At 44.7% G+C, this 10,161-nt stretch overlaps 1 protein-coding gene across 7 annotated transcripts in view; it reads left to right on the forward strand.

Annotated features, from left to right (window-relative positions):
• The window catches only part of FKBP6 (FKBP prolyl isomerase family member 6 (inactive)), a 71,286-nt gene that overhangs the window by 1,085 nt on the left and 60,040 nt on the right, over window positions 1–10,161 (forward strand). For all 7 annotated transcript variants that reach the window (XM_006942035.4, XM_006942036.4, XM_045048055.1 and 4 more), the window contains exons 4-5: window positions 617–819; window positions 2,010–2,129. In XM_006942035.4, the coding sequence (XP_006942097.1) occupies window positions 617–819; window positions 2,010–2,129 (323 nt within the window). The remainder of the gene's footprint in view (window positions 1–616; window positions 820–2,009; window positions 2,130–10,161) is intronic.

The following is a 10,161-nucleotide window of genomic DNA, read 5'->3' on the forward strand; positions in this document are numbered from 1 at the left end:
TTTCCCCCTGAGGCCTAGGTACTTGGGAGATGGTTTACCTGGCAAGGTTACCTTTGCATCCCAAGAACTATTGGGCTTGTTCATTTGTCAACTGGACACTTAATCAAGCAAGGGTTTAGTATCCATAATTCATGCTGGAAAGAGAAGAGATACTCAGATGATTAGAATATTTCCACTAACGTGGTGGAAGAGGTGGATTGCATTCACAGAATTGGATGAGGTCCTGGGAGGTATAAGTAGTGTTGCGGGAGTGTTTAATGAAGCCACAGTTGATTCCAGCTGGGAAGATCAGGGAAGGCTTCATGAAGGAGGGAGTATGTAAAATGAGCCCTGAAGTTTGAGTAAGATTTCAGTCAGGGTAGAAGCTGGGTGTGGGGTGAGGAAGCAGGAACTTCCTTGCAGGAAGAAGGAACACGAGCAGTGATGTAGAGGCCACGGAAGTCTTGGTTTGGCAACGGTGGGGGTGGCGGGGAAACAAAACTGAAAAGTGAGTTGGGACCACAGTTCAGAACACTCGGAGTCTGTTGTGGAAAGATCTGGACTTCAGGAAGAAAGAAATTGATAACCTTGGATTAGGATGCTGGGCGAGCTTCAGATTCTTTTTCCCTTCTTCCAGATATCACACTTTGGGGCATGGAGCTGGGCCTTCTGAGCATGCGGAGAGGAGAGCTGGCCAGGTTTCTGTTCAAACCAGCCTATGCCTATGGAACGCTGGGCTGCCCTCCCTTGATCCCCCCAAACACTACTGTCCTGTTTGAGATTGAGCTGCTTGACTTCCTGGACTCCGCTGAGTCAGACAAGTTTTGTGCCCTTTCAGCTGTAAGTTCTGGAGCACAGATGTCCATACTAACAGATAGCATGCGCTAGTGTGTTTGGTAATTCCCCTACCTCGATCGTGATAGTCTGCCCCACGTCCCACCACAAGGCTCCTGTGTGGCAGTGGTAGTGGCGGCGGAGGAGTTCCCCTGCTTCCTGGTACACCTCTGAGTATGGGCAGATGTTCTAGGTCAATGCTGGGCCTTGGGTTTGTTCTGGACCCTCAGTTTGAGGTGATTTTTTTTAGTCATCATTTGCCTCGTTTTCCCTGCAAAACCATGAACGTTGGCTTCTCAACATTAAGTTGGGTTTCTAACAAGTCAAGCATCGGTAGTGATCACCTAGGGTGAAATACGGTTTCTTGGCCAACCCCAGATACTTGATAGCAGAAGAGAGTATTAACTAGATGGAATACCAGGACGTCAGGTGTAGATGGGGAAAGTCCCAGGCAAGTGGGAACACATGACCGCTGCCCTCATAACTCGGATGTTGTCTTTTCTTTGTGGCCTCTCACTTCACCCATCCCGTGGGTGCCATATGCACTCTCAGTCCTGCTCTCCCACCCTGTATGTGTGTCCTTAGATGTCCACCCAGGTTTGTACCTGGATATGATGTCTCCCCAGCTAAGCTGTCATTGCCTCAAGGGAGGGCCCTTCCCTTTTTCTGACCTTCCCATAAAACCGGTTCTTGCAAATGCCTGGGGCCCACCTCTGGTGTACTGATTGAGAATCTCAGTGGGGGAAGGGGTGGATAGGGCCAGGACATCTGTGTTTAAAAAGAGACTTCGTGGGTGATTGACCTGTACCCAGGGCACAGCATTGTGGCCATGAAGGCCAGTAGGGCCCCGGGCAGACCAAAATCTCTTAAATGTTTGTTGGACAAATGGTGGTTGTGAGACCCGCTTTCTGTTTGGCAACTTCCATCAGTTTCTGATTCCGTGAGACTGTGCTTCTTCAGGGAGCATCTCTAGAAGGACTGAGGGAGACCAGTGTGTGGCTCTGGTGTCTACGGTGGGAGTAGTAACAATAGCAACCCCCTTTGTCTTCTGCCGGGCATCACAGAGACGACCTCTGCAGGGGCACCAGGCCCAGTGCGTCATCTGAAGCAGAAACCCTAACATCTATAAGAACACTTGCACTGTGGTGTCACGGCTTTCAGTTTCCTTGTTGGGTGTCCTTGTCCTTTTTCCTCAGGAGCAACAAGATCAGTTTCCGCTTCAGAAGGTCCTAAAAGTGGCAGCTACCGAACGGGAGTTTGGCAACTATCTTTTCCGCCAAAGTCGTTTCTATGATGCCAAAGTGAGGTATAAACGGGTAAGGATGCTTCACAAGCATAAATTTAGGGGCGCCTGCCTGGCTTAGTCATAAGGGCACGCAACTCGTGATCATGGGGTCATGAGTTTGAGCCCCCAGTTGGGTGTAGAAATTACCAAAAATAATAAATTTTTAAGTTTAGACCCTGAAAATGGTCTTTTTTTTTTTTCTTTGAGAGAGAGCATGGGGGCCTGGGGGCAGGGGCAGAGAGAATCTTAAGCAGGCTGCATGCTCAGTTAGACATAGAGCTCAGTCCCACAACCCTGGGATCATAACCTGAGCCAAAACCAAGAGTCAGACATTCAACTGACAAAGCTACCCAGGCATCCCTGAAAATGTTTTTACAAAGTTATTGGGGTGTCTCGATGGTTCAGTCAGTTGAGTGTCCAACTCTTGATTTTTATTTTGTATTTATTTTTTTGGGCTCAGGTCATGATTTTCGCCTCAGTGTAGAGCCTGCTTGGGATAGTCTCTCCCCGCCCTGCCCCTCCTCCTCCCCCCTCCTCCCCAGCACATGCAAGCAAGCCCCTTGTTGCACATGTATGGCTCTCTTCCCATCTCTAAAAAAAACAACCTGAAAACTTTTAAATGTTCCTGTTTGTTCTTATTTTTCATATGCAGTCTTTGAAAAAAAATCTCATTAAAAAAATCCTCATGCCGGGAATAATGACTGAGAGAGGGGACATGGGATTTGAGGAGCCCAGTAATGTTCTGTGTTTGTGTCTGGATGTGGTTACGTGGGTGTGTTCAGATTGTGAAAGGTTGTTGAACTGTCCACTTGTTTTACCTGTGTGTGTACGTTTGTGTGTATTTCAGTAAAAAGTCTTTAAAAGTTCTCATTCCAGGATTAGGTCCTACCAACTGATTTTTTCCATCCCACTTGCCATCTTCATTTCCTGTCTCTCTGACGGTGGAGCTTTCTCTAGCTCTCTGAGGTGACTCCATTCTCACCAGGCTTCTGATTGTGGTTTGGCTTCTTGCATAGGTTATGCTGACAGGAATTCACTGTTTGCTTTGTAACTCATTCAACAAATACTATAAGCGTTTTCTGTGTGCCAAACTGTGCCCTAGGTTCTAGAGGCGAGTCTAGGGGTATTCTGATTTTCTCTCATTTGCGAAGGGAGCCTAAATCAGTCAGAATTTGTATTCAGCTGTAAGCAACAGAATCCTGAAAAACTTAAATCTTCAGATTTGGGGCGCCTGGGTGGCGCAGTCGGTTAAGCGTCCGACTTCAGCCAGGTCACGATCTCGCAGTCCGTGAGTTCGAGCCCCGCATCAGGCTCTGGGCTGATGGCTCAGAGCCTGGAGCCTGTTTCCGATTCTGTGTCTCCCTCTCTCTCTGCCCCTCCCCCGTTCATGCTCTGTTTCTCTCTGTCCCAAAAATAAATAAAAACGTTGAAAAAAAAATTAAAAAAAAAAAATCTTCAGATTTAATTTTTATTTAAATGAGAAGGGAGGCAGTCCAAGGGTGGTAGATCAGTTCCACAAAGCCATCAGGGATTCAGGTTCCTTTTGTCTTCCTGCTCCACTGCCCTTAAACATCTCCTTGTCTTTTTCGCCCCGAGATGGTCCTTCAGCCTGTAGCATCACATGGTCACCTGGGCAGGAAGGAGGGAGGGGAGAAGAGTGTGGTGTGTTCATGTTAAGAGCTCTCCAGAAGTACTCCCTTAACCCGGTGACTTTCGTTTTTATATCCTTGGCCAGACCCATATTCAGCGGACCCCATTGACTGTAGGAAGCTAGGAAATGTAGTTGGCGTACCACTGCTTTGGGTGACGTAGAGGCTCTGCTAGAGGGGGAGGGAGATCGATATTGGGTAGGTGGCTAAAGGTATCTGCCATGTTTGGTCTCTGCGTATTGCTTGAGAGAGAGACACGGAGACTGGAGAATGCGTGCGTGTGTGTGTGTGTGTGTGTGTGTGTGTGTGTGTGCACGCTTTCGGAATGCTGATAGAATCAGGGTCCTAAACGTGGAGGGTATAGGCTTGGGCTCATAGTTGGCTCAAATCGTGGATACTATTAATGTTGTAAAGTTTTTTGAAACCGAGCTTGCTCACATGGGAAAGACCTTTCCAGTGAACAGACCAGTCCTTCCATTGTTAGTCCTGTTTCCCGGGTCTGGTCCCCTGAGGTGGTCCCTCTTTAAGCCTGTTTGCTGCTTTTTCTGGCATTGTGAATTGATACTCGACATGCTTTAGTTCCTGTTTTTAACATCTCTTGCTTCTCGTTCTGGAACGTGGATCTCTAATTCCCACTAGGGCTTTCCCTCTGCTCTCTGGTGTTCTGGTTCAGTGTTCTCATCCTGGGCTGCCCTGTGGTTCTGTTTGTGGACTTCCTGTTGTTTTTCTCCACTTGCCCCCTTGTGCTGATAGAGCACATCCTTCCATTTCTAAAAATATTCTTGTAGTTCACACTTAGCAGTTGGCATACGGAGTATAGAATTCTAGGAATTCTAGCATGCAGCCATCATCCCTCAGATTTTGAAGAATATTGTTTGATTCTAGCTTTACAATGGCTGTCAGGAAGTCTGGATAAAATTTAGGTTCCTGTACCTTTATATGTGGCTTTTTCTTTTTCTTCTCTGTAAGGATGTAAGGATCTTTCTTCCTCTAGCGTCATTAAAATTTTACAGTGGTGTTTGTGTTTTTTAAAATTTGTTGGTATTGAACCCCCGGTGCATCTTTCAGGAAACCTGTCCTGTGTTCTGGGAAACTTCCTTCATCTATTTCTTTGGTAATTTGCCCTTGTTTCTGTCTTCTCTTTTTTGGGACTCTTGGTTGTCAGTCCTCCTGGATTGAGCCTCAACTTTCCTTTTTTTCTGTCCTTGCCCATCTCGCTTTTGCCATCCCACTGTCTGGGAGCTGTCCTGGACTCTATTTGCCATCTCATCTGAGGAACGGTTCATTCATTTGTTTTGTTTTGTTTTTAACTTTCCCCAGCATTGTGTTCTTGTTTCACGCATACATCAGCTTTTCTTATGTTTTGAGTATTGGTTGTAATTTTCTTCTCTCTGCTTTTCAGATTAAAAAAAAAACTCCATTCTTTTTCTGCCTGATTTTTTTTTTCCTGCCCATTGGATATTGTCCATTTGTCTTAGGTTTGGTGGTAGGTCCCAGACTCCTATCATTAGGTCAGTGTTACTGTTTCTTATGTGAAAGGCTTGAGGTGAGTAAAGCAGGGCTGGTTGGTAGCTGTGCTCCGTAATGGTTTCCGATGCTGAGCACTCTTCCATCTCTCTGTGTTCCCATTTGTAGGGCAGAGCTCTGGGCCTTGTGGTTGAGAATGGTGGCCTCTAAATTCCAAGCACCGGAGGGAAAAGAGAGGGCTGAGAGTATGAACCTGTGACCCTCACACTGAGTGATGTTTTCCAGAACCTTGTCTTTTGGCTATAACCAGCAGCTGCAAGGAAAGCTAGCAAATCCCTATATTCCGATTGCACGTGTGCCCAGCCAAAAATCCTGCTCCTATGGGAGAGGGGAGGACAGCCACTGGGAGACAGGCGGCCGTCTCTTCCATAGAGGCTTTCCTCAAATGTCTTGCAATCTTCGGCTGCCCATTAGGATGGGAAAGAGGCATCGGAAGTGCTTGGTAGGGCACGTCGCAGTGTGCTCACTTGGCCTCCCACGTGTCTCTGTTCACTTGTTTCCGCAGGAGCCACTCTGTTCTCCATCGCCTGCCTGTGTGAATGCCTGGCTACCAGCGTGCTGGGAGCCGCCGGGAGCCGAACAGGGGAACGGGACAGAGGGCCTCTCCGGCTGTTACTGAAACGGTCCTCTAATAACCCTGTTACCAGTTTACCTCCCTCCTGCCCTCTGCTGTCCCTGAATCGAGAACTCTTTTGGTTCTATTCCATTTCTCCAGAAGATAGACTCCATGATCCTGGAGGTGGTGGGGAGGAGTGGCCATCTGGATGCATAGGGACAGGGACTGAGTGGCAATGTTCAACGTGTCCTGTTTATTCAGCTCCACTTCTACAGTAGCTCTGATGGCTCGTTCTGTCAGTTCCTGGGGCTCTGAGCTGTAGACCAGCCCCTTCTTTATTGGTGCTCCCTTCTGATGGGTTGGTCAGACTCTGCCATCTGTTCTGACATGTTGGGCTTGTTACCAGTTCTCTTGTTCTTTGTTCTTGTTGGATTGTGCCTTTCTGTTCCACAGGGCAGGAGAGACTAAAAGGTGAGTGTGAAGTCTGTCTTGCTCAGCCACAGGTTTTGCTACCTGCTCATGATAGAAATGTTCTCCGTCTTCAGAGCGGGAAATTGGTGTTGATTGAGTGCCATTGTTCCCAGCCTTTTGCTCAGCTTCATGTGGGACGTGCCATCTAGGCAGGGTCCTTGGCTTCACATAATGGTAACATAGGTAGGGAGATCAAAGGTACTCCCAGTGACCAAGAAATCCCTGTAGTATCTAGTACTATAGCCTTTCAGAGGAGGAAAATCTTTGTGGGCTAGCCTATCTGGTAGTAGTTTCTTGGAAGCAATGGCACAGTAGCTGAGTCTAGAAGGATGAAATGGCAGAGAAAGAGGCAGAAGATAATTCTGGGCAGGAGAAAAGGATGAGCAAAGGTGTAGAAGTGAGAAGAGCCTGTTCAAGGGCCGGTTGGTGGTCACTTAGTCTACAGCACAGGTTACATTTAGAGAATACCAGGAAAATAGAGTTCAGGTAACCAGATTCAAGAAGACCTTAAAATGTGTACGGATGGGTCTGGACTTGATGAAGAAGAAGGAAGAGGAGAGTGAGGTTATAAAAGTGATATTTAGGGAGGACGTGAAGGTTGGTAGCACGCAGGTAGTGTGTAGGAGCTCGTGAGAGCCAATTGTAAAATGGCCCAGGAAGTTTTACGAGCTGGTTAATGTTACTTTGGCAGCTTGAGATCAGCCAGAGTTAAACTGTTTACACCACAGGAATGGGCACACCCTGCAAGGCACCCTTTCCCCAAGAGCTGATTGTTAAACATTTACCAGCACACCACCATATGCAGGACATGTTGAAGGGACAGACTTTTGTTAGTGAATTTTCCATTCCACGAGAGGCACTGCTTCAGGCGTGTTGCAGCTAAGCCTGTCACGGGGATCCCGGAATGTGTTTCAGAAGGTGGGAGTTGTGCAGATAAAAGTTTTGGAAATATTTTCAAAAACGAGTGACTAGACCTGATGATGATGTTTTATGAGTGACAAAGGAAACCAAAGAATAGACTTGCTTGAAGCTTTCTCATTTGAGAAAAATGTTTAAACAGGAATAACTGGCAAAGAGATGTATTAACTTCAGTTTCACTCACTGGTGAGAACAGCCAGATTGAGGTGGCCTGTAGAAGATGGTTTCTAGGTGGCAGATTGTCCCATGATTCCGTTTAGGAATGGGGCCAGGGTTTAGGGGACAGATCCAGGTCGGTGATAGGAGACCTGAAGCAATTCAGAAGGTGTGAGGGCAGTGGACAGAAACTTCTGTGACAAATGCCTGGGGCTTGGAGATGAAAGGGGAGGCAAAAGAAGGCTGGTGGCTCTGTGCCTCCGGCACCATCTTGTCTGATGTATTTTCCGGTTTGGCTGTCATCTTCCAAATGGGGTCCTGCCTGTGAGTCACACTGACACTGCTCAGGCTTTGTCTTCATCGCTTTTCTTCCTTTGCTATTGTTAGAATTCACATACCATGAAGTTTACACTTTTAAAATGCAGTTTAGTGGTTTGTCGTGTATTCATAAGGTTGTGCGTCTATCAACACGACATAATTCCAGGTCATTTCATCACCTTGAAAAGAAGCCTTGTACCTGTTGGCAGTTCCTCTCCTATCCCTCAACACCCCTTGATCGCTCCTATTTTGCTTTGTTTCTGTGAGTTTTCCTATTCCTAGACATTGTACATAAATAGAATCCCCAAATGTGTGGTGCTCTGTGTCTAGCTTCTTTCACTTAGGTGAACTTTGAAAATATATTGCTATGTTGTAATGTGTATTAATACTCTGTTCTTTCTTTAAAAATTTTGTCTCAATTTTGATAAATGTGCAAACCTAATATTCATCATTTTGATTATGTTCAGGTATGCAATCCAGTGGTATTAAGTACATTCAGTATTGTGAAACTGTCATTACCACTGCCCATTTCTGGAACTTTTCATTATCCCAAACATTGTTTAGCTATTAAACAGTAACTCCCCATTCTCCCCCTCCTCCAGCCCCAGTAATCTTTATTTCTACTTCATGCTTCTCTGAATTTGTCTCTCATGGGTACTCATATAAGTGGAATCCTACAATATTTGTCCTTTTGTGATTGGCTTCTTTCACTTGGCATAGTATTTTCAAGGTTCATCCATGTTCTAGCATATACCAAATTTCATTCGTTTTAAGGTTGAACGATATATTGTGTGGATTTAACTGGGTTTTGTTCATTCATCGGTTGGTGGACACTTGGGTTGTTGTTTCCTCTTTTTGGCTACTGTGAATAATGTTGCTTTTACATTGGCGTACAAGTTCTTGTGTAGACCGAAGTTTTCATTTTTCTTGGGTTTGTGCCTAGGAGTGCAAGTGCTGGCTTATGTAGTAACTCCCTTGGTTAACTTTTTGAAATACTGCCAAACTATTTTCCATAGTGGCTGCAACATTTCACATTCCCACCAACAATACAAGGGTTCCAGTTACTCTGCGTCCTCACCAATGCTTGTTTTCCATCTTTCAAATTATAGGCATCCTAGTGGGTGTGGAGTGGTATCTCATGATTTTGACTGCACTTCCTGATAACTAAAAAGATGTTGCCCATCTTTTTATGTGTTTATTGGCTATTTGTAGGTCATATTTGGAGAAATGTCAGTTCATATTTTTTGTCCATTTTTTTTTTAACGTTTGTTTATTTTTGAGAGACAGAGACAGAGTGTGAGCAGGGAAGGGGGCAGGAGAGAGGGAGATACAGAATCCAAAGCAGGCTCCAGACTCTGAGCTGTTGGTTCAGAGCCTGACACGGGGCTTGAACTCCCAAACCATGAGATCATGACCTGAGCTGAAGTCAGACGCTTAACCAACTGAGCCACCCAGGCGCCCCTTCTTTGCCCATTTTTAATTGGATTTTCTTCTTATACTTATAAAAGTTATTTATATTGACTGGATAGTAGGTTCTTCTTAAATATGATTTACAGATATTTTCTCCGATTCTGTAAGTTGTCATTTCACATTCTTTTTCTTTTCAGGAATGTACAAGTGTCTTTTCATTCAAAAATACAAAATCATCTATAGGCATACACAGTGACATCAGTAAGCCACTGTGTTATTAGTTTAAACCAGTAAATGATGGTTATAGTGACTTTTTTCAGTCATTTTCTTTGTTTTCTTGATAATATCCTTTGAAACACAAAAGTTTTTAAACTTGAAGTCCAGCTTATCTTTTTTGTGTGTGTGATTTGTGCTTTGCATGTCATGTCTAAGAAACCATTATCCAAAGTCCGAAAGATTTATATCTGTTTTCTTCTAAGAGTCTTACAGTTTAACTCCTCCATTTAGGTGTATCATCCATTTTGTTAGCATTTGTATATGTGTGAAGTGGAAATCCAACCTCACTCTTTTGCATATTGACAACCAGTTGTCCCAGCACCATTTGTTGAAAAGACTACTCTTTCCTCGTTGAATGGGGCTGGTACCCTTGTTGAAAATCCATTGACTCTACACAAGTGTAGGTTTGTTTCTGGACTCTCAATCTACATTCTCCATTCTATTCTCTTGATCTGTGTGTGTCCAAACCACTCTGGCTTGCTTACTGTAGCTTTGTAATCTTTGAAATTGAAAGTGTGAGTCTTCCATTTTTATTCTTGTTTTAAGTATTGTTTTGGCTACTTGACATCCCTTGAATTCCCATGCAAACTTTCAGATCAGCTTGACCATTTCTGCAAAGATTGTTGAAATTTTGGTAGTGGTTGCTTTGAATTTATGTATCAACCTTGGGAGTATTGCCTTCCTATTAAGTCTTATCCGTGGACAGGGAATGTATTTCCATTTAGGCCTTTAGTTTTTCCTTTAAAAAAAATTTTTTTAACGTTTATTTATTTTTGAGACAG

The sequence above is a fragment of the Felis catus genome, chromosome E3 (genome assembly GCF_018350175.1).
Source record: "Felis catus isolate Fca126 chromosome E3, F.catus_Fca126_mat1.0, whole genome shotgun sequence".
NCBI lineage: Eukaryota > Metazoa > Chordata > Mammalia > Carnivora > Felidae > Felis > Felis catus.